This window comes from Echinops telfairi, unplaced genomic scaffold (genome assembly GCF_000313985.2).
Source record: "Echinops telfairi isolate 266 unplaced genomic scaffold, ASM31398v2 ScPeMD7_9;HRSCAF=40, whole genome shotgun sequence".
In the NCBI taxonomy this organism is placed as follows: domain Eukaryota; kingdom Metazoa; phylum Chordata; class Mammalia; order Afrosoricida; family Tenrecidae; genus Echinops; species Echinops telfairi.
Genome location: NW_022103906.1, coordinates 33,072,478 through 33,097,849, shown reverse-complemented (window position 1 = coordinate 33,097,849; position 25,372 = coordinate 33,072,478). Strand labels below are relative to the sequence as shown.

Below are 25,372 nucleotides of genomic sequence, written 5' to 3'. Positions count from 1 at the left end.
AAATATAACCTCTACTTAAATTCTTGGCTGAATGTCAAATTATACCAGAAAACCAGGCTAGACGATCATGGTACCTCAATTATTAATTGAAAGGCATCCATTCTTCTGCAGTCTTCATCATTCAGTGTGCAACTTTCACATGCATACGAGGTCACTGAAAATGCCATGGCTTGTGTCAGGTGCACCCAAGTTTTCAGAGTAACACCTTTGCTTTTTCAATACTCTCAAGCGAGATTGTGCAGCAGATTTATCTAATCCAGCTGTTCTTTTGATCTCTTGGTTGCTGTTCCCACGAGCATTGATTGTGAATCCAACAAGATAAAATCTTTGACAAGTTTATATTCTCTCCATTTATCATGATGTTCCCTATTAGTTTAGTTGTGAGAATTTTGCTTTTCTTTACATTGAGTTGTAAACATCTGATGCCACATTCGTCTTCATAGTATCCAACCTCTCTGATGATTTGCTCTGCATAAAAAAAATGAATAAGTATGGTTAGAGGAAACAACCATGACACACACTTTTCCTGATTTTAAGCCATCCATTATTTCCTGGTTCAGTTCACACAACTGCCTTTTGATCCGTGTACCAGTGCCCCATGAGCACAATTAAGTGTGTGGAATTCCCATTCTTCTCAAGTCTATTCATATTTTATTGTGATCCACAGAATCAAATGCCTTGGCAAAGTAAAAAAACAAACAAAAATACCCAGAAATAAACATCTTTCTGATATTCACTGTTTTCAGCCCAGATCCATCTGACATCAACAATGTTATCCCTTATTCCAAGTCTTCTCCTAAATCTGGCCTTAAACCTCAGGCAGCTTTCTGTTAACGTACTGCTGCAGCCCTGCATGGCATGCCATAATAATAAAAAGAATGAAGAGGCAGCACATTGTAAGGGAAAAAAATCAATAGTAACAATCATCAGATTTCAAGATAACAGAATTGTCAGAAGTACCATTAAACTACCTATGTTAATTATATTTAGGATGATAAAATATAAGACAAAAACTTTTTTAAAAAGCACATTTCAAAAAAAAAAAAAAAGCACATTTCTAAAAAAACAGCAGCTAATTTTGTTTTGCAAAAAAAACTCCTCCAAAACAACAACAACAAATGAGAGAGAGAGAGAAGAAAGAAATAGATGCTGTACCTTATTTTGACATGGCTAACGCGATAAGGAGCCCTGATGTCACAATGGATTAAGTATAGGATTGCTTACCAAAAGACTGAAAATCTAAACTCACAAGCCTTCCATAAAGATTTACAGCCTCAGAAAGCTCTGGGATATTTCTGCTCTTTGTACTCTGTTTTGGTTCCCTAGCAGTGGGTTTCGCTTGATTTGAAGAGATAATTGGTAAATGTGTATATGTTGTTGGTATGCATAGGTACCATCGGTTAGTTCCAACTAACAGGAAGCCTACATACAACAGAGTCAAACACAACCCAGTCTTGTGCCAACTTCACAGTTGTTATGTTTGAGCTCATTGTTGTAGCAACTGTGTTAATTTATCTTGTCGGGGTCTTTTTTCTTTCTCTACCCCTCTTTTTTACTAAGCATGATGTCCTTCTCCAGGGACTGGTCTCTCCTAACATGTCCAAAGTAAGTGAGACAATATCTCACAACCCTTTCCTCTAAGGAACATTCTGGTTGTACTTCTTCCAAGTAAGATGTGTTCATTTTTTTGGTAGTCCGTCGTACTGTCAATATTTGTCACTAGCACCATAGTTCAAATGCATCAATTTTTCTTTATTTTTATCCAATGTCCAGCTTTCAAATGAAGTAATTAAAATTACCAACGCTTGGGTCAGGTTCACTTTAGTTCTCAAAATAATGTCTTTGATTTTCAGCACTTTAAAGAGGTCTTGTGCAGCAGATTTACCAAATTCAATGTAAATTCTTGATTGCTTCTTGTCTCAAGTCCTTTTTCCACATCCTCCTCTGAATCTGGCTTGAATCTCTGGTCAGCTCTAGCCAGTTCCCTCTCAATATACTACTGCCATCATTGTTGCATGAGCTTCAGCAAAATCTTGTTTTCCTGTAAAATTAATGATACTGTTCTATAATTTGAACATTCTGCTGGTTCACCTTTCTTTGGGTACAAACATAGATCTCTTCCATTTGGTGGGACAGAGAGGAGCTGGCTTCCAAATTTTTTAGCAAAGATGAGTGAGTGCTTCCAGTGCTTCATCAGCTTGTTGAAACATTTCAGTGGGCACTCCATCAGTTCCTGTAGACTTGTTTTCAGTAATGCCTTCAGTGCAGCTTAGACTTCTTTCTTCAATAGCAATGGTTCTTGATCATAGGCTACCTCTTAAAATTATTGAATGTCAACTACTTCTTTGTGGTACGGTGACTATGCGTTCCTCCCATCTTCTTTTGATGCTTCCTGCATTTTCATCATTTTACCTATAGAATCTTTCAATATTGCAACTGGAGGTTTGAATTCAAATGTAAATGAGATTAGAAACATAAGCTTGAGAGACAAGTATATAAGTGAGAATTGAATAAAATAATCATGAAATTACATCTAGTGACTGTGGTAGTTACGTAATCTGTTGCCAGTTTGAGACTTAAGAGTGAAAGAGTGGAGTTTAGCCTGTCAATCAGGTCACAGTTTGATGACCTCATTTGGAAGCACTAAGATGATAAATAGCTTCCTGGAGGCAGGACACACACTCATTCCCTGTGAGACATTTCCATGGACAAGACACATGGAGCTACACTAGAGTTCTGGAGCCAGAGAATCCATGTGGAGACCTCTGTCAGCGCTTCCACCCACTGGCCTGTGATTCCTGCATTTGGCATGTGTTTCGTGAGTCTGAAGAGGACTTTATAGATTGGTATTGGACTTATGGAGTTGATCTGGACTGGGATGGGGTATTTTCTCAATATTCAACTGCTCTTGTATATAAAGCTCTTTCTTGTACACATATGAGTGTCTATGAATTTGTTTCTCTAACACAGCGAGTAAAGTATAAAGTAAATATGTGGCAACAATAGCATATAATTCAAGAGGAGAATGGGTTAAGGTGCTTTTATCATACAAAACAAGATGAAATGTTCTTAAGTTCATTAAACTTGATAATTCAATCCTGTATATCATAATCTCTTTTTAAAAATCACTAAACTAGTAATGCAGTATTGTATGTGACACAGTGAACACATGTGGGATTAATTGAAGGATGGAGAGGTAAATGGTTCGGCAAGCCTCGCCTTTTCATCTCTTGCTCTTTGATCATCGGACCAGTGTGTGCTGCCTTGCTTGTTCTGTGCCTCAATTTGCAAGCTACACTACTGGTGGGACACCTAACCCATAGACTGTGTCGCTGTAATTTGAGGCTCCTTCAACACCTGCTTCACCACACTATTGGAACTTAAATTTCTTGAGCTGGGTACTGTCGGACCCTGTTATCTGGCTGAATGTTGGTGACCTGCCTTGCTGTTTCCTGCCAATTATGATTCATAGTGAACCTATAGGACAGGATAGAACTACCTCTGTGGGTTTCCAAAGCTACACATTCTTACAGGAACAGAAAGCACCATCTTTCACGGGTAGAGCAGCGGTTGTTTCCTAAGACTCGCATTGTGATTAGCTACCCAATGGAAATCCCTGCCCTCTCCACCACAGGGCAACTATATTCAAACCAACAGTTTATTGGGGGTGGAGGGGACATAAATCCTACTGCTCTTTTTAAGCCTATGCAATCAAATATTGGCTGAGGGGACTTAGACACAGAATATTCATTTCCACAACGCATGTAGGTCTACTGAAGAACATAAGGCATGTGAAGCATTCAATATCCATATTAAATTCAAACAAACACACATCCTTTGAAAATATTCCAGCTCAGTAGTCTCTTATCCACACCTTGACTAACTTCCATTCATATGCATATTGCCTTGGACCCCTAGAAGTATGGAATCAGTACATGCCGGCCTCCTATCTTTATGTTAGGTTAGAAGTCAGCCAAAGTGTATAACATCTAAATGCACACTAACTCAAACCTGCTTTAAAATTGTAGGCTCCCTGTCTCTTAGGGATCATTTCTCCCCATTCCTAATCAAAAGAGAGGAAATGCAAAACAGAATTTCATAGAATCCATATTCTTCTGACCAACTACAGCTCAATGAACCCTAGAACCTATTGCCCTGAGATTATTAAGCCTCGAGGCTCAAATCAAACTACCTCTGTCATTGTTAGGAGTCATCAGGACAGTGGACTCATAGTGATCCTATCTACAACAATGAAATGTTCCCTGGTTCCATACCATCCTAATGATCTTTGTTATAGTTGGGCTCATTGTCGTAGCTCATGTGTAGATCCATCTTGCTGTGGGTCTTATTTTGCTGGCCTTCTATTTCATCAATTATATGTTCTTCAAGGTCTCCTCTTTCCTAATATGCCCAAAGTATCAAAGAAAAAATCTAGGCGTTTTCACTGCTAAAGAGCATTGTGGTTGTACGTTTTCCAAAATGAAGTTATTCATCTTTCTGGTTGTCAGTAATATGCTGACCAGAAAATAGTTTCACTTAATTAGTAAAATAGGCCTGTCTTAAACATAATATTCTTTTAACAAATTATCTATATAGAATCAAATTGACAGCAGGAACTTTAAAGGTAAGATGAGAAAGTTAAGGGGCAATAAGTTTATGTTGAGTGTGATGAGAAAAATATAAAATAAAATTGTTTTTCCATTAAGTAATTCACATACAAATTTTTCCAGGATATTGGTTGCCTATATTATGTCAGCTTGCTCCCCATTTCCATCCTGAGTTCCCTATTTCCAGTTGTTCAGTTTTGTTACCCCTTCCTGTCTTTACATTTTTGCTTTTGAGAAAATGTTGCCTTTTCAGACTCATATAGTTGCTTGTTCTAAGGAGCACATTCCTCGTGGATAGTGTTGTTTATTTTATAAATTAGTCTGTTATTTGACTGAAAGGTAGCCTCCAGGGTTGGTATCAGTTTCAAGTTAGAAGGATGTCTTAGATTATATTCTCTATAGTTTCTCCGGGTTCTATAGGACCGATAAATGTTCTCTATTTTAATTTGAATGGCACTTGGCATTTTTCTCCCATTGTAACCTAAATAGAGTAGAAGGTAGTGGTTCCAGACATGATCTAATTCTTCTTGTTTCAGGCTAGAGAAAGCTATGATGCATGTGGTGCATTGGCCCTTTGGCCTAACTGCTTCCTTGATTCTTTTGTTTTTCCTCACCCTGGGGTGCTGCAGATATGAAGAAACCAATTATGGTATCTTACAAACTTCTAAGACTCCAGATGTTACTTACAAAACTGTAATCTATAACCTATCTTTATGAACTATATTATGCTACTTGGTCTTGATATCCTCAAGACGATGGTCCTTAGTCTTCAAGTCTAATAGCTGAAGCCTTGAGGTATTTGCTATATCTAAAAAGTGTGCCCCCTTTATTTTCTCATATATATGAAAATACATATGTCACATACAAAAAATATGGACATATATACAGATGTACCTCTATAGAAGTAGCTCTGATGACAAGATCAGGTAAGCATTGCATCGCTAACTGCAAGGTTAGTGGTTCAAACTCATCAGCAGTTCTGTGTGAGAAAGAAAGGAGGCTCTCTCCTCCTGTAAAGATTTACAGCCACAGAAGCACTAGGGCCACTGTGAGCCAGTGTGAACTTGATAGCAATGTGATTATTTAATATATATATATATATATATATATATATAGTAGTACAGAGGGTGTGGTCCCAGATCTATTTAACATAAAATGTACCATATTGTGTTTTGCCTTTTCCTGCACCAGAATATCTTCACTTCTACAAGCTAATGACTTTCTCTTTCCTTCTGCCATTCCTGGTAACCGTAAAATAATATTTCTTTTGTGTATATTCTTGAACTTTTATAATAATATTTTACCTTTTGGTTCCATGGTAGCATGTTAGTCTTTACCAAATGATGTGTTATGTAGTGAAAATAACATATTTCTTTTACAAAATTTTGTATGAGATTTTGACTTCTATAAATCTCATACCAAAAATTAGATTTCTGAGACTATGACTTTGGAAGTTACATAATCTGGTGTCAGCTTGAGAAGAGGTGGAGTCTAGCCTGTCAATCAGGTCGCAGCTTGATGACCTCATTTGGAGGCGCCACAGAGATAAATAGCTCACTGGAGGCCAGGTACACTCACACTTTCTGCTTCATCTTCCTCATGACAAGACACATGGAACTACACTAGAGCCCTGGAACTGGAGGAGCCATGTGGAGACCCACACCAGCACTGACATGCTTCTACCACTGCTGGATTCACAAGACTTTCTACCCACTGGCTTATGATCTTCCTGCATTCAGTGTCCTTGCATGTGTTTTATGAATCTGAAGAGGAATTTATAGATTGGTATTGGACATATGGGCTAATATCAGACTTATGGGCTTGATCTGGACTGGTCTGGGATGTGTTCTTAATATAGAATTAATCTTGTATCTAAAGCGATTTATTATACACATATGAGTCTCCCTGGATTTATTTCTCTAGTCTACCTGGGCTAACACAGTAACTTTAGTAACATTTTCACAATTTTTAAAGTCTTATGTTGCAGTTTTATTTGATGACATATAATTATATTTGATTAAGTAACACTTCACATTTGCTTACAGAATTGTACACACAAAGCCTGCTGTGATCCTAGAACATGTATGTTGAAAAGAAAAAAAGTATGTGGTTCTGGAACATGCTGCTCACAAAGTTGCAAGGTAAGAGGTAACAAGCATTTTATATTAGCCCAAGATAATTTTTCTTGATACTTGTTTAAGGCACTGGAAGGATGTCTGCACAATTTTTGTGGATTGAATTGTGTCCCTGGAAAAATGTGAGTTATAAATCCTTACTTGTGGATGGAGGCCTGGTAATATAGTGGGTTAGGAGTTAGATCACTGTCCATAAGATTAGCAGTTAGAAGTCACCAGTAGCTCCCCAGAAGAAAGTGAAACTGTCTTCCATAAAGCTTTAGAGTCTTGACTATGACATGTATTTAGGTTAAAATGTTACACGTTATCATTTGATATTCCTTTTGACTATTTAAAAATTTGTTCTAGTATTTAATATTTTCTGGTTTCATTTATATTGACGTTTTTCTCAATTTTATTTTGTCATCACTGTTGGATTTGTTGTTTCTTATTTCTTTTCTATTTTTTCTGCATACGGAATCTAGAACAGGTAAGTCTATAGAGACAGCAACTGGATTAATAATTACCTAAGGACATGGCAAGGAGATTGGGGATGGAATGAGGAGCAAACAACAATGATTACAAGAAAAAAGAGAATGTTCTAAAATGGACTGATGCTGATGATTGCATAACTCCTCTTAATGTGATTGAATTATTGGATTGTGTGATATGTGAACTATATGCCAATATAACTATATCTGAAAGGATTTGTAGGCTCAGAAACCTTCGAGAACAGTTCTTCTCTGTCCTATAGGTTGCTGTGGGTCGGATGGACTAGATGGCCCTGAGTTTTGGTTTGTTGTTGTTGTTGATGTTGGGTAATACTTGTGATAGTGATCTCATTTTGAGAGCAGTCTTTGTCATGTTAGTGAGGCAGTGTAAGTGTCGGGAGTGTTTTAAGCCAAACATTTAAAAAATATTAAAAAGAGCAATTTATGTACCAAAGCAAAGAAGCATAAATGGAGAAAGACTGATGCCACCTGGCAATTGCCAGGGAATCCAAGAGGAAAAGCTGAAAGACAAAAGGCTCTTCTCACAGAGCAGAGAAACCCTCACCTCAAGCCAGACCCAAACAAGCCCAAACTCACTGCCGTCAACTGAACTCCGCTACACCTTCAGCCAGAGTCCTGAATTTGTCCTGGTAGCCTGTTGAAGAGTTCAACAAAGACTCCATTAAAGCCACTCATGGTGCTATTCTTGTTAGAGCACCACTAAGAAGCTAAGATAAAAATGTTCAACATTTTCTGTTACATCCAGTGGACCCACTTTCACACTTCGGGCCATTTGCTAATTTTAACACTTCTTTACTCTCCTTAGCGATTGGTCTGCTACCAGGTCATTAGTTAAAGAAAAAAAAAAAAAACAGAACAAAAACTACTCAATGCCATCCCATGGAGCCAATGACAACTGATAACTACCCTATAGAACAGGGCAGAACCACCCCTGCACGTTTTCAAGACTGCAACAGTTTGGGGGAAATAGAAAGCCCTGGTTTCCTCCTGAGGAGCTACTGGTGGTTTTGAACAGCTGACCTTATGGGTTAGCAGGCCGACGTGTAACCATTATACTATCAGGGCTCCAGATTATTAGATAGAACCCTCCAAATGTTCTGTGGGAGAACTGTAAGGCTTTTTGCTCTGGGAAATATTTACAACTTTCGGCAGCCAAATGACCAGTTCTTCCTTGTCTGGGGGGATGGGGGAGTCACTATAAATTATAGCTACTCAGTGGCAATCAGTGGTGTGTTGACTGTCATGGACTAATTTCCTATGCTTTTTCTCTCCCAATGTGACTTCCTATTTTAGAATCTTTCAGTGTTATCTCTAGGATTCTTTTATAATAGACACATGCCTGAAATTATCTTCGTAAGGATTTATCCTCTTTACACTCACCTCACTCAGGGTTAGAATGTTCAATGATTATTTTTTTGTTGTCAAATCCATTTAATATTTTCCTGACATAGAATAAATAATAGTTTCTTTGGAATGTATTCGGTTATTGTTATTATCCCTCTCTGTTGATAACATTAAAAGAATTCCTAAAACATTTAAACAAACCCAGGAGTAGAGTCCAGATGAAAAAGAAAACCGTGTCTTGAACAAAGTAATTGGCAAAAATAAGAAGGATGAGTTTACTCTTTAGTTATTACAGTGTCTAGATGCAATAATGAAACTCATTCTGAATAGTTTTCAATATGTGGCCTCTACAAATTTACAGCACGTCATAAAAAAACAAAGAAAATAAAAAATAAATTAAATGAGAAGTGATTACAGATAATCTAAACAATTTCACTAAAACCAGAACTTCTGTGACTAATAGTAGCCATCGTTAAGTTGGATGATAAGTATTGAGACATACATGTTAAGTATTAAGGTTGAAGATGGACATTGGGTCTCAACTCAAATACTCTCTCAACACAAGAACACTTTGTTCTAATGATCCGGCATTCTGTGGTGCTCACTTTCCCTACACGATTGCTGAAGACAAAATGGATGCATAAGCATATGTGGTGAAGAAAGCTGATGGTGCCAGGTTATCAAAAGATATAGCATCTGAGGTCTTAAAGGCTTGAAGATAAACGATTGACCATCTATCTGAGAAGCAACAAAGTCCACAAGGAAGAAGTACACCAGCCTGTGTGACCATGAGGTGTCCATGGGATCAGGTACAGGCACCTATGACCCAGAACAAAAAATCATACCCAATGTGAATGAGGGGGAGCCTAGAGACCCAAAGCCCATCTGTAGACAATTGGACATCCTCTTACAGAAGGGTCACAAGGAAGAGACAAGCCAGTTAGGGTGCAGTATAGCACCAATGAAACATACAACTTTCCTCTAGTTCTTTAATGCTTGCCCCCCCACTATCATGACCTCAATTCTACCTTACATGTCTGACTAGACCAGAACATGTACACTGCTACAGAAAAGAACCCACACAGTCAGAGAATCCAGGACAGATAAACCCTTCAGGACCAATAATGAGAATAGAGATACCAGGAGGATAAGCGGAAGGTTGGGGGAGAAAGGGGAAATCTATCACAAGGATCAACAAATAACCCTCTCTCAGAGGGACGAACAACAGAAAAGTGGGTGAAGGGCGACAGAGGATGATGTAAGATATGAAAATAATGATCTATAATTTACCAAGTGTTCATGAGGGTAAAATGGGAAACTACATTTTTGAACCAAAAGAATTCCCAGAAAACAAACTATAAGTTACATACAGAATTAGACAACATAATAAAAGCCCTCAAGAATATAATGAATGAAAAAGAAAATTTAATCAGTAAGGGAGGGGAAAATGAGGAGCTGATACCAAGGGCTCAAGTAGAAAGAAAATGCTGTGAAAATGGTGATAGCAACATACATACAAATGTGCTTGACACAATGGATGAATGTATGGATTGTGATAAGATCTGTAAGAGCCCCCAGTAAAAGTATTCAATTAAAAAAATAAGACAAATATATAATCAGAGACATTGTCCATAAAATACCAGAGATAAAAGGTTAAAGAAATTAAACTGCAAAAGAGAACAAAGAAAGAAAACCATCTTCATGTTAAGGAAAAGAATTCATAGTTGCTACATTCTACTGCCCAATATATATTTGCAGTAAAAATTGTGCCCTGTAAAAAAAAAGTATAAGGAGACAAAGATGCATGCAAGGAATAAACCAGAGGCATTAATACAGGAAAAAATCCTAGAAAACAAATGGTATATTGTCATAATCAGTAAGAAAAAAGATGATTTATCATTAAATATGACAGTTAAAAAGAAGTCCTGGTTGCACAGTGGTTAAAATTATGCTGCTACCTGCTAGATCAGCAGTACAAAATTGCAAGTCACCCCTCGGGAGAAAGATGGGGCTTTCTATTCTTGGAAAGTGCTATGGTCTTGGAAATTGATAGTGGCAGTTCTACCCAGTCCTATGTGATTGCTATGAGTCAGCATTGCCTTGATGGTAGAGATGCAGTTACACATCTCTATCTTACTTACTTATCCATCATCTGTCTTCATTGTGTCCTACTGTATTTGCTTGTGTGTTACTGTGATGCTGGAAGCTATGTCACTGGTATTTCAAATGCTGGGAGAGTCACCCCAATGCAATAATTTTCACCGGAGCTTCCACATGAAGATCAGATTGGCTAGGTTTTTTTTTTCCCTTCAGAAATTTGCATACGTCACTCCACTGTTTCTTGCCTGCATAGTTTCTGAGACGTTTGAGTTTCTGCTTATTGGTTTTCCTTTGTCGGTGACTGTTATTTTTCCTCCAGCTGCCCGGGGCCTGCCTCTTGTTCTTGGAGTTGGAGAGCTTGACAACAGTGTGGCATGTGTTTCTTTGGGGATCTGTCCTGTTTGGTGTTCTCTCAGCTTCGTGGGTAGTTATGTTCCTTTCTGATGTTAGGGAACTTTCATTCTGTGATTTCTAATACAATTTTCTCCATATATAATTTTTGTTTCTTAATGAGCTATTGGTCGTTGTTCAGGCTATCATCTGACTCCTTGGTTTTTTGATGACTTCTCTTGTTGATCATAGTTAGAGTGATTGTCTTCAAGATCACCGATTCAATTTTCTTTTACTTTCATTATATTCTTCAGGGATTTTACCATCTTGCCTAATTCTGTAACTCACAGTTTGTTTTCACAGGGATTTTTTTGTTTAAAAATGCAGTGTTTCATTTTACCCCATTGTTCTCTAGAAAGGACCTAAACATCATTTTTATGAATTTTGTTTCTGATAGTTTCATGGCCTCCTTTTCAGCATACTCCATTTATTTGGGGTTGTTTATCATTGTTGTTGTTTTCCCCTTGATAGTTTTGGTTGACTACTGCTGACTGCTGTTTCCTTGGCATCTTAGTATGGCTATTCATGGTGGGTGAGCTGCTGGGTTACACGTAGTTGGCTCTGCTTGGTAACGTGGAAGAAGCCTAATAAGATCTGGAAAATATACAGTGGTGAAATGGAGGAGGGCAGAGAGAGATGGGTAAGTGAGAAAATAGAGCTGAGGGTGGGGAAGAACAAGAATAATAAAAGTAATAAAGATGATAAGTGGCTCCCTTATTATCAACCAATTTGTAAAAATAATGGAGAAATGTATTCTAAGATGGGTAATAAGAATTCACGTGTTTAATGAAAACATATTTCATAAGGAAAAAGAGATAACAAAGTGACAATGGGTGGATGAACATGGAGAGGAGGGACCAAAGAGATAAAAGATTTGGGTGTGACCTGGGTATGGGTGCTAAGTTAGAGTGCTATGGCAATGTGAGTGTGGGTGTGTTCTGTGCACTGAGAGGTGAAACCCTTGCATGAATGGGTCTCCTGGATTCTAACCAACTGCATCTGGGGCAATGGGCCTTCTCAGTAGGGTGGGTTTTTGAAAAGGGAGTGTGAGAGCACTCCACAAATATAATAATAGTATTATAATAGAACAAAAAAATTAAAAAATAATAAAATAAAATATATTAAAAAATACAATTGCCTTGGGCGGGGATTCTGGTACACCGGGACCTGGGGGGCGTAGGACATGTGCAGGGGAGCGCACTGGAGAAAGGAGGAAGGTGAAAAAAATGGTGCAAAGTGAAGCTTGGAAACAGATTATTCTGCACCAAACTGCTTTCGCATAATTAGCTACCTCCCAGAGGCTAATGAGGTAAGAAGTTTGATTGGCTGGGTTGCCTCGGGGGCCAGAAAAGCATCAGTGGTTCTGGGACCAAGTGGAACTCTCTGAAGTGGCTCATGCCACTGTTCAATGGTAAAAGGATATCTGTCAGCAGGCTTTGCTGTGCTCCAACTTCAATAAACTTGAGTTTGTTTAGCTTTAAGTTGACATCTCACTGCCAAGAAGTGCAGGGTATCCCCTTATTGGCAATTCTCTGGTAGTTGCTTAGGAGATCTTGGTTGTTATTTTGAAGACATGTTCTCTCTGCCAAGTCTATTACTTCTTTATTTTTGGCGACTGTAGGCTTATTTTCTTGTACTTTTTGTAGTTGAGGGATATTTTGGGATAAAACTCTATTAGACTGGGCTCTCTAGAGAAGCAAAATCAGTGGTGTGTATGTAAAGAAATATATTTTCTCCAAAAAGTGGCTCATGTTTATGGATGAGATACTATGGTGCAGACCTTTCATGTCGTAAAGAGTTGTCTGGATTGCAGAACCAAGAAGTAGGAAGGAAAAGCAGGGAGATGAAGAAGGAAGACCATGACTGGTGGAAGCAGAGCTGAATGGATCTACATTGGCAGGTCAGATGGCAGGCTCTGATGGATCCAGGGTCAGCAGGCAATATAGCAGCCTATTGGTTCCAGTCTAAATAACCACAATAAATGAGCCATATGCAGGAGAAAAACCTGCAAGAAATGAAGAAGCTCTCCTCATAAAAGCATTTACTTATATATGAAGTAGGCCATACCCTGAGGAAGCAGCCTTGGGGCTTGGACTTGAGTATGGGATGACATTTTCCCCTAAGCGTTCCACCGCTGCTTGACTGCTCACATCATGGAGCTGATTATTTCATGGTACATCCCATCATATGGGAGATCTCAACTGTTCAATTACTGAGGATTCTGCCCCAACCAAGTTGACACAAAGCCTTATTATTACACGCAAATAAAATTTTCTTAAGGTGATTCATAAACAGCTGCATTGATAGTGAGCTGCCAGAATTTTACACTGGATTCAGAAAAAGGTGTGTAGTGGGGCATATCATTGCTGATTTGATATAGATATTGATTGAATGCAGAGAATACCAGATAAATGTTTACTTATGCTCTATGGACTAGGCCAATGCCTACATCAAATGTCTTCAGAAGGTTAACAGGCTCAGAGTACGAAGGTGGACCTCATTGTATTTTCAATGGCCTCACATACATGTGAAGGCTGGACAATGAATAAGAAAGAAGATTGCAGAAGAATTAATGCATTTATATTATGGTTTGGGTAAAGTATATTGAAAACACCAAGAGCTGTCAGAAGAACAAATAAATTTGTCTTGGAGTAAACACATTTATTATATTCCTTGAAAGTGGATCATGTTCCTTAGAAGTGAAGATGGCAGAATTATGTGTCATATATTTTAGACACGTTTTCAGGAGAAGCCAGGCCCTGGGGGGAAAAAGTTATCATGGGCGGGAGAGTAGAGGATCGGTGAAAGAGGAAAACTCTCAGTGAGATGGATTGAGAAAGGACCAGAGTCAATGGGTGCAAACCTAGAAACAAGTGTAGGGGAAACAGGACCAGTCAGTATTTCATTCTGTTGTTCACAGGGTTGCTATGAGCTAAAACCAACTGCATAGCACCTAACAACAACAACAACGTCTAACTGTGTGATTTTGGCTTCTGTCAGAAGCAAGACATGATTCTAGCCATCTTGGGTTCAGTTACAGAAAATGACAGAGTCCTGGAAACAAATTACACAAGTCTTGGATGGATTAAGGGCCTAGGCAAGAATCAGAGCCAAAGCTAGGAACAGGAAAAATAACTCAGAAAAAGAGAGCCAGTACAACTACAAGTTTGCAGTCATTTATTATTCAAAATGAAAGGCAAAGTAAGAAATATTTAAAATACAAGGTGAGTCTGTCAAGTGTACTTTGCAAATAACGTGACTTAATTGGTTTGAGCAGGAAAGTCTACTAATATATCTGGGAAGAATAGCTTCTCTTACTGAGAAAGTATAATTTTCAAAATGCTAAAAGCAGTAGTCTTACACAAGTACAAAATGAGCACGTGTAAAATCTTAGTATTTTAATTGGGGGTTAATAAGCCAGTAGTAAAAGTTTTAAGGATATTTAATGTATTTTTTAAGGAAATGGTTTTGAACATTAATCTATATTTGAAAGTTAACTCTATAAGCTTAGGTAACAATAGTAAATATTGTATTTTGTTTTATCACTCATCACTTTGACAATTCAAGCCAAGTTTTGCTAAAGACAGCAAATATATATATATATAGAGAGAGAGGTGAATGTCTTTTAAAACCAAAAAACAAACAAACAACCCTTTAAAACCTAGTACAAATTTATGCTACTGGACATTGACAGTGATGACAATTATGAGGAATCTGGATTTAGGTTTAGAAAAGAGGGGTTTCAGAAATTGTAGTTAAGTTTTTCTTGAGAAAAAACAGCTACCTAGTTAGAGACACCAACAATTTCTAAGGTAAACATGAACTGCTAAAGAGATCAGAGCTATGATTTAGGGAAGTTAATTTTTAATTTGTTTACATTGTAGTATTTGAAATACACTATTTATTCTATGTATTCTTACACTACATACATAGTGTAACAATATATTGGAGTTCCCCCCTTGTGGTAAGTAGTTGTTGACTTCTGCTAAAGAACAGCATGTAGAGAAACCAGAGGATGCCTACGTAAGCATAGTCTTAGATGAGTTGCAAGTAATTTTAATACTAATCTTTTACCTCCATTTGGCCTTTCCTGTTTCTTTTATAATACTCTTATTTTTGAGCATCTAACTTCTTTCATAAGTGTTATTCACTCCTTTCTCCACAGTAAATTTAATTACATAAATCTCTATGCAGTGCTAAGTAGTTAACAGTAACTTTTAAGCTTTCTTATTGCTGTCAGCAGCAAAGAAAAATGGAAATGTAAAGAGTAAATAAGATAGTTAATCATTTACTTATAGACTAAATAATAAAACATATATTATTGATATGTGATAATTTTTAATATTTCTTTTCCGCCTAGTTAAAACAAGCTGGTGAGCTGTGCAGAGAACAAATTGATGATCAATGTGATTTTCCTGAATATTGCAATGGATCTAGTAGTTTCTGTATGCAGGACACTTATGCACGTAATGGAGAAAGTTGCGATTCCGGTGATGCCTTATGCTTTGATGGAAAATGTCAGTCATTTGACAGACAATGCCAATCATTAATTGGAGGAGGTAATGACCACAAATTACTTCTTTGTTCCTAAATTCCGATTGCAAAGTCATATATATATATATCCTAGGATGGAAGGATTTCGTTTAGACTTTACCAGACTTTGGTTAGAGAGAAGCAGAGATTATAAACAAGTGAATGACTTTTCAGAATGGACCTGTTTAAAGGACCTTGCTATGTAAGGACTTCAACTGACAACATGTGTAGACCTCATTTTGTTAACCTTGGGTGCCCTCTTGAGCTAAGCTCATTAGGTAGACCATTTTTATAGTCTATTCTAAATATAGACCTTTTTGTACAAAATATGAATCAAGGAAAATTGGAAGCAGTCAAAAATGAAATTGAACACCTAAAAATTGACGTTGTAGGCATTAGAAGGCTGAAATGGACCGGTATTGGTCACTTTAAATAATAAAATCATGTGCCATACTATGAGAATAAAACAGGCAAGGAATGGCATTTCATTCTTTATTGAAAAGGACATTTCAAGATCTATTTTAAAGTACAATGTTGTCTGTGGTAGGATTATATCTACCCTAATTCTAGGAAATCCAATCAATGCAACTATTCTGCAGATTTATACAGTACCATCAGGAGAGTAATGAAGAGATTGAAGGATTCTGCCAATGTCTTCTGTGTGAAATAGATAAAACATGCAATCAAGATGCATAGATAATAATTGGTGATTCTAATACTGAAAGGTAAACTGAGGCAGGAGGACAAACAAAAAGTGAAAAAGTTAAGCGGCTGTAACAGCTCTTTATTAGAAAAGAAGCTCTCAGACGAGGTTCATCGGTCTAGCAAGTAGCCCAGGGAAGTCGTGCCCAGTGTGGAGAGTGGTGGGTTTTTAAAGGAGGGGCCAAGGAGGAGCCCTTTGGGGAGAGGGAGGGACTGCAGCTGCTGGGGATTTTCCACTACTGTCAGGTTTTTTTTTTTTTTAATCATTTCATTAGGGGCTCATACAACTCTTATCACAATCCATACATACATCAATTGTGGAAAGCACATCTACATTCATAGCCCTCATCATTCTCAAAACATTTGCTCTGCACTTAAGCCCCTGGCATCAGGTCCTCATTTTCCCCCTCCCTCCCCCTCCCACCTCCCACATGAACCCTTGATAATTTATAAATTATTATTTTGACATCTCTTGCCCTGTCTGATGTCTCCCTTCACCCACGTTTCTGTTGTCCGTCCCCCAGGGAGGAGGTCACATGTAGATCCTTGTAATTGGTTCCCCCTTTCCAACCCACCCTCACTCTATGCTCCCAGTATCGCCATTCATACCACTGGTCCTGAAGGTAAACAAGTGGCCATCTAGCTCAGAAGCAACAAAGCCCACATGGAAGAAGCACACCAGCCCGTGTGATCACGAGGTGACAAAGGGATCAATTATCAGGCATCAAAGAACAAAAAATCATATCATCATGTGCTCACCTCCATGATACCATCGCTGAAGACAAATGGGTGCATAAGCAAATGTGGTGAAGAAAGCTGATGGTGCCCGGCTATCAAAAGATATAGCGTCTGGGGTCTTGAAATCACAAGGTATTGAAGGGATCAGGTATAAGGCATCATCAGAACAAAAAATCTTACCATAGTGAATGAGGGAGGGAGTGTGGAGTGGAGACCCAAAGCCCATTTGTAGGTCATTGGAGATCCCCTTGCAGAGGAGTCTCGGGGAGGAGACAAGCCAGTCAGGGTACAATGTAGCAACGATGAAAAATACAACTTTCCTCTAGTTCCTAAATGCTTCCTCCCCTTCCCCCACTATCAGGATCCAAATTCTACCTTGCAAGTCTGGCTAGACCAGAGGATGTATAGTGATACAGATAGGAACTGGAAACACAGGAAATCCAGGGTGGATGATCCCTTCAGGACTAGTGGTTTGAGTGGCAATGAGGCATGTTTTTTCCTTAATCTAATTGTCCAGATGTTGCAGTTGGGGAGGAAAGACAGTTATTCTTGAAGTCTCTTCTGAGAATAGTCCATCAGCTTCGTTTCTTGGTATGTGTAGGGAGATGGGTTGAGGCCCTGACAGCCTTTCCCTGACCCAACAAATAAGAAAGTTGGAAACAAGAGTGAAGAAACAGTACTTGGAAAATGTTTTCATGGTAATAGAAATTAAGCCAGAGATTCCATGGTAAATTTTGCCGAACGACAACTTCTTCATCACCAATAGCTTTTTCAACAACATAAACAACAACTCACACATAGACTCATCCAAATGGAATACAAAGAAATGAAATTGACAGCATCTGTGGGAAGAGGACATGGAGAAGTTCAATATTAGCAGCTAAAACCAGGCCCAGGCCAAGGACTGCCTGTGGAACTGATCATCAATTGCTCATGCTTAAGTTCAGATTGAAGATGAAGATAATTAAAACAATGCATGAGAGTCAAAATACAACCTTGAGTATATCCCACCCAAATTTTGAGAACATCTCAAAAACATGTGTGTTGCACTGTTCACTAATGAACAAAGACCTGTGCGCTGAGGGAGGACATCAAGAACATCCTTCATGAAGAAAGCAAAAGGTATTTAAAAAGACAGGAAAGAAAGAAAAAGATCAAAGTGAATGTCAGAAGATACTCTGAAACTTTCTGTTAATCATAAACTGGCTAGTTTAAATGGAAGAAATGATAAAGTAAAATAGTTAAACAGAAATTTCAAAGAGCAGCTCTAGAAGATAAAGTCAAATAATATAATGAAATGTGAAAAGACTTGGAGTTGGAGAACTAAATAAAAAGAACAAACTGAGCATTTATCAAGCTGAAAGCACTGAAGAAAAAATTCAAGCCTTGAGTTTTAATATTGCAAGATTCTATGAACAAAATATTGAATTATGCAGGAAGTATCAAAATAAGATGAAAAAATGCAGAGAGTTACTGTATGGAAAAGAACGTGTTGATATTCCACCATTCCAGGAGTTAGGTAGCTCATGAGAAAATGCTAGTGGTGCTGAAGGAAGAAGTTCAAGCTGCACTGAAAAGCCTTAGCCAAAAACAAGGCTCCAGGAATTGATGAAATACCAACTGAAATGTTTCAACAAGCCGATGAAGTGCTTACTCCTTTATGCTATGAAGTTTGGAAGACAGCACCTTGACCCAACAGAATGCTCAAACTGTGGAACCATGACATTTATGTCTCATGCAGGTAAAATATTGTTGAAGATAATCCAACAGTGGTTGCATCAGTACATTGAGAGCAAGCTGCCAGAAATTCAGACTGCATTCATAAGAGGAAGTCTAACAAAGGATAGCACTGCTGATGTCAGATGGATCTTGGCTCAAAGCAGAGAATACCAGCAATGTGTTTTCTTGCATTTTATTGACGGTGCGAAAGCCTTCGTGTGGATCATAGCAAACTACGGATAGCCTTGAGAAGAATGTGCTGATGCAGAACCTGTACTTGGCTCAATAGGCAGTTAAGAGACAGAACATGGGAATACTGCATGGTTTCAAATCAAGAAAGGTGAGCATACTGTCACCATAGTTATTCAATCTGTATGCAGAGCAAATCATCAGTGAAGCTGGTTTATATGAAAACGAATGATGCATCAGGGGTGGAACTGAGCTTATCAACAATCTCTGATATGTAGAGGCACAACCTTGCTTGTTAAATGTGAGGAGGACTTGAAATACTTGCTGATGAAAATCAAAGGTTACAACCTGTAAGTATGGCTTACAGGTCAATATAAAGAAGACCAAAATCCTCTCAACTGAATCAATAGTTTGCATCATGATAAATGGAGAAAAGGTTGATGTTGTCAAGGATCTCACCTTACTTGAATCCACAATCGATGCTCACAGCAGCAGCAGCTCAGTGATCAAAGGCCACAATGCATTGGCTAAATCTGCTGAATAACTTCTCTTTAGGAGTACTGAAAATCTAGGATGCTACTTTGAGGATAAAAGTGTGCCTGACTTGACTCATAGCATATTCAATTGCCTCATATGCATATGAAAGTCGGTTATTGAATAACAAAAACCAAAGAAGACTTGATGAATTTGGATTCATCAAGTTGTGATGATGATGAATACTGAAGTTACTATGGATTGCCCAAAGAACAAACAAATCTGTGTTGGCACAAGTACAACCAGCATGCCCCTTAGAAGTGAGGATGGCAAGATTTGTCTCATGTACTTTGGACTTTGGACATCTTGTCAGGAGAGACAAGTCCCTGGAGATGGACACTATACTCCGTAGTGAGACAGCACAAAAGGAACAGAGGAAGGTCTTCAACAGGACGGAGTAACACAGTGGCTTCTCAGATGGCTCAAATATAAGAATCATGAGAGCGTGGCACACTATCAGCAGTTTTGTCCTGTTGTAAAAAAGGGTCCACGTGAGTCAGAATTTGACTGGAAAGCATACAACAGCTTCAGGCTTACAGTGAACCCTCGCCACTTCGCGCTTCGACTTCCGCGACTTCACTCTATCGCGGTTTTTGCGTAACAGGGCATGCTCTGTCATTACTGCCACTGATTGGCTCATACTGTACACGCTTGATGCCATAAATAATATAATAAATAATAAATGATAATTGTAACGTCCAAAATGTTTTACTGTATTTTCCCTTTTTCGTTTACTAAATTGGGTAATACGAGTGTAATGGTTACTAAAGGGTGTTTTTTCATGTCCTCTATGCTCTAACTACGAAAATATTTGATTTACAAATAAGGAATCCTACTTCGCGGAATTTCATTTATCACGGTAGGGTCTAGAACCAATTAACTGCGATAAATGAGGGTTCACTGTACTAGCAAATACCATGGATTCTCAGATTTGGAAAAGGAAAAGTTAAATTTTTGTTGTTGTTGTTTATTATCAGCATTCCACTATTGATGTTATTTCTCTATTTCTTTGGGACAATGGTAAATCATATTTTCTCCCTTTCTTATTCAAATTGGATAGGAATCTATGGCAGAAAGTGCAGAAATAATTCAGATAAAATAGAGAAGGGCATGGTGCTTATTTGGAGCTATTGAAATGACACTGTTTATTTTCTGCCACATATAAAATCAGGAACTTTTTGTTTACTCCTAGATATTGTTACCCAAAGTAACAATGGGCCCATGCCCTGGAACCATGATACCAATTAATAACTCCTTCTAGTGAAATAGAGCAACAGTACAACTGTTTTATTGGGGAGCCTAAAAGATCATGATTTGGCAACATTGACTTATTGGTGGGTGCCAGAGTCAGTCCAAATTTCCAAGTGATATTTTTACTTTCCGTATTACATACATGCATCCATACGTATATGTATATATACTTTAATTAATTTTTGATATATCAGAAAGTAATTAAAATGTTTCTATGCACAATATTATAATTTACAGTGATATAATATTTGAGTACGGTATACTTTAAATTCTGTATTGAAATATATAGTTGATCCTTGATGAAAAGGGTTAGAACTCTGTGAATCAACTTGCACATGGATTTATTTTTAAAACACTGTGTGCCACTATTCATCTGAGTGTACAGTTCAGCTTTCCAAAACTTTCACATTAAAAAGTGACCTATTGATTCCTTGTATACTTTTCATTCTCTTTTGTGCAGTACTGTAAACTGTGGAGCCCATATGAAGTGCCACTATGATGTTATGAATACTCTTCAGATGAAGAAAAAAGTTCCAGCATTACACGAGAGTTCAGTTGCTTTATAAACACTGAAGAATAATGTCTGTAGATTGATTTGCTCACCCATTCCATATAGAGCAGTGATTCTCAAGCTTCCTAATGCCGTGATCCTTTCATACACTTCCTCATGTTGTGGTGACTCCCCAACCATAAAATTATTTTCGTTGCTACTTCATAACTGTCATTTTGCTACTGTTATGAATCAGGTGACCCCTGTGAAAGGGTTGTTCGACCCCCAAAGGGGTCGCAGCGCACAGGTTGAGAACCGCGGATATAGAGTAATCCAGTACAAAGGCCATTGTAAAAAAAGAAAGCAGAATTTGTGAAGCTGTGGTTACAGTTGCACCAGCAGATGTGAAAACCTTACATTTTTTATGAAACACCTTTTAAATTTAATTTTTGAAAGTTTAGTTTTTATGTGAGTGCAGTATATAATACATATACAAATATGTGTTATTGGAAAGGCATCCAGTCAACAGTAGGCTATTAGCAATTAAGTTTTGGGGGATTCAAATTATATGTGGATTTCTGATTGCTTCGGGGTTTATGGCCCTAGGTTCCCCATTGTTCAAAGGTCAATTGTACTTAGTTCTTTTTTTATTCCTCCTAAAGTTTTATTGGCATATAATTCACATATCATAAATTCAATAGCTCAATCACATCAAGAAGAACTGAATACTCCTCACCACAATTAGGTTTAGAAATTGTCTTCAGTTCTGTGCTCATTGTTATTAGCTCCCCATTTCCCCCAACCTCCTTTGCAACACTCCCAAGGGTCCATTAATATAGACTGCATCGGTAGATTTCTCTACCCTAGATTTCATATACATAAAAACACTTTAAAAACATAACAAACTAACAAGAATAACAAAGTCTGTGTTAGGCCGAGTTGACTAGAGAAACAAATCCAGTGACACTCATATATGTCTAAGAGAGAACTTTATATCAAGAAGTAGTTTTATATCAGGAAACCATCCGAGCCCAGTCCAGATCAAGTTCGTATGTCTGATACTAGTCCATAAAAATCCTCTTCCTACTGATGCAGCCACAAGCAATGATGCAAAATTCAGGAAGATCACAGGCTGGTGGGTGAAAAGTCTTATGGATCAAATAGCAGTGGAAACACCAAAGGGTTCCTGCAGGTCTCAGCATGGCATGCCAGCCTGAAGGTGGTGGCAGAGATGCCGGAAGGTTCCCAGGACCCTCCTTAGGAGGAGCCCATGCCCACAAGGAGGCACCACCAGGCTGTGACCTGATGGACAGGCTAGATTCTTCCCCTACACATCATGTTGACACAAAATCATGGAACCACCACAGAGTAAAACAGATAAAACCTCAGCCAAAAAGAAAGCAAAGAAATATTAAAAAGCAGAACGAATTTAGATGGATCATCATGGAGATCAAATGACAGGGTGCTAAATTTTAATCTAGCTGTGTGGTACTTACTTGTTTTCTTCATGTGTCCTTTTTCCTTTTTAGATTCTACAGGTGCTCCTTTTGATTGTTATGAGGATATAAATAGCAGAGGCGATAAATATGGAAACTGTGCTGACACTGTGTGTCCATTTCCGTATGTACTTACAAAAGTATTGTTTTGTTCAGAATACACATTATATGTTGCTAAGGATCCTAGAATACATTATATATACAATAAAATGGAATTCTCTGTAAGCCTTTATTTGTTTCGTATGTAAGCGGGACAATATTATCTATGACCCACATGTAATATTTGCTCAGTGCCTATAATAGAGCAGAAACAATGATAATAAAAATGACCTCAATTTACTGTTTTGGTAAACTATAATTTGTACTAGGTAGTTCATATGCATTATATAGTTATCTTCTTAAGACATGAGACTTTAAGTATAATTTCATTTTATAAATAAACAATTAAAATTTAGATTACATTTCTCAATTTCTTAAGTTTCTAAAGATTGTAAACTTGTAAGACAGATATGGGAAGGAACACAGGGCTGTCTGATTGCAAAGTAATTATTTTTTCACTTGCAACATTACCTTGCAAAACAGAAAAAGACACATCTTCAAGTCAATCTGCTCAAAGAGTTGAAAACTCTAAAAATATTCTTTCACATGTATTAGCTAGGTCAGCAACCTATGTTATTTCAATAAGAAATTTGTTTTTTCTGCCTTATACCTCTAGGGATCTTCTTTGTGGAAAATTAGTTTGTTCATGGCCACACAAAAAATTAATACTCCGTCCCAATTTGTCTGTGTTGTATACACATCTACGAGATGAAATGTGTGTAACCACACATCTACCCTTCACGGCGTCAGTTAAACTCAAAGATGTTGCGGAAAAAACAACATACTCTGGTCCTGGAGACAGAGATGAGACATTTGTGCATGATGGCACCCCATGTGGTCCTGGAATGGTAATTGCAGAAGTTCAACTGTTTTCAAAGTTGTTTTTTATGGTTATATTCATTTTGACCATCTACACTGTGTTTTTCTCAATGTATTGTTTTACAGCTTTTTCTGAGGCACAGAAATTTACCCATCATATATGTACAACTTACTGATATTAGTTTATAATCATGCAATGATCACTAGGTTTAGCACATTACTGTCACCCCAAAATTTCACTCTTGCCTTGAAGTGAGTCTTTTATTCTTTCCCTAGCCCTAACTAAAAACTGAAGTGCTTACTGTCTAGACATTTGTGCTGTCTAGATATTTTATGTAAATCGAATCATATACTATATGGTCTTTGCTTTCTAACTTCAGGTTTTTGGACATTTCCTTTTAATACATTGTTTTCTCAAGCTGCCGTTTGAAATTTTCTCTTCAACATTTTTTACTTCATCGTAATTTTTTGTTTTGTTTTGTTTTTTTCATTTGCATTAGCCACTCTACTATCAAAAGCAATTTTCAGGATTTCTTCTGACATCCATCCACTCTGATATTTTCTATGCCTCTTATCTTTTTAGTGATGTTTTGCTTTCTTCTGGTATGATGCTCTTGCTCATTAGATATTCTGTCATTAGCTTTGAATGTGGTAAATCTGTTCATGAGATATTTTCCAAATTCAGGTGGGATGAACTCAAGGTGATATTTTTACTTTCTTGGACCTGTTTGAATTTTCTTCTTCAACTTCAACCTGAACTTACATATGAGCAATTGATGGTCTGTTCCACAGTTGGCCCCTGGCTCTCTTTGACTACTAGTATTGAGCTTCTCCATTAACTTTTCACAAATAAAATCAATTTGATCCTATGTATCCTTGTCTGGAAAGGTACATGTGTACAGTCACTTTTTATGTTGTTGATAAACAGGTATTTTCAATGAAGTTGGTCTTTCACAATTCTATGTGATCTACAGCTTTATTTCTGTAAGCAAAACCATAGTTTCCAACCCAAACAAGAGAAACAACTCCCTCCTTATTTCCAACTTTTGCATTTCAATCTCCAACAATTATCAATGCATCTTGATTGGCTATTTGATTTTCGCAGAAATTTCCATGTGAAATCAATGTACATCCAAACTTACAGCCTTGATTTGGCTCCTTCTGAATTCTTTTTGTTTCTTAATCTTTAAATAAATAAATGAATGAATGAATGAATGAATAACTAAATAAATAATTAAAGGGCATATATTTATCTGTAGTTAATAATGAATAAAAAGACTGTGTTGTAATGGTTATATGGGACCCTCAGTTGTTTACAGATGGATAAATGGCTGGTATTATTGCTAACAAAAGTGTCTTGACCTTGATGGAATCTATTTTCATTTTTATCTTTAAACTCTACTTTTCTCCAAACTTTTTCATATTTCCTCTGGACACTGGTTGAGAGCATACCAGTTTCCTGGAGAACATAGCCCTAACCCTGAAAAGTGTTGGCACCTAAATGATGTCATATTTGTGTCCTTATGAAATCATCCATTATTCTCTCAAGCTAGCTACTTCTAGATTATGGGAAACATAGTAAGACTAGTGAATTCCATGAATGTGAGCCCCTTTCCATACTTAATTTCCTGTATAGGATACCATGATGATGGATAAGGATCCTGTGTGTTTGCGGGTGGTAATTTTGACAGAGATATTGCATACAGGGAGGTCAAGTCCATACACAGAGCAAATG

At 37.6% G+C, this 25,372-nt stretch overlaps 1 protein-coding gene across 1 annotated transcript in view; it reads left to right on the top strand.

The window, feature by feature from the left end:
• The window catches only part of LOC101650139 (disintegrin and metalloproteinase domain-containing protein 5-like), a 98,460-nt gene that overhangs the window by 32,617 nt on the left and 40,471 nt on the right, over positions 1 to 25,372 (top strand). Inside the window, exons 10-13 of the mRNA XM_045286862.1 lie at positions 6,653 to 6,748; positions 15,428 to 15,626; positions 22,753 to 22,843; positions 23,435 to 23,666. Coding sequence (XP_045142797.1) covers positions 6,653 to 6,748; positions 15,428 to 15,626; positions 22,753 to 22,843; positions 23,435 to 23,666 — 618 coding nt within the window. The remainder of the gene's footprint in view (positions 1 to 6,652; positions 6,749 to 15,427; positions 15,627 to 22,752; positions 22,844 to 23,434; positions 23,667 to 25,372) is intronic.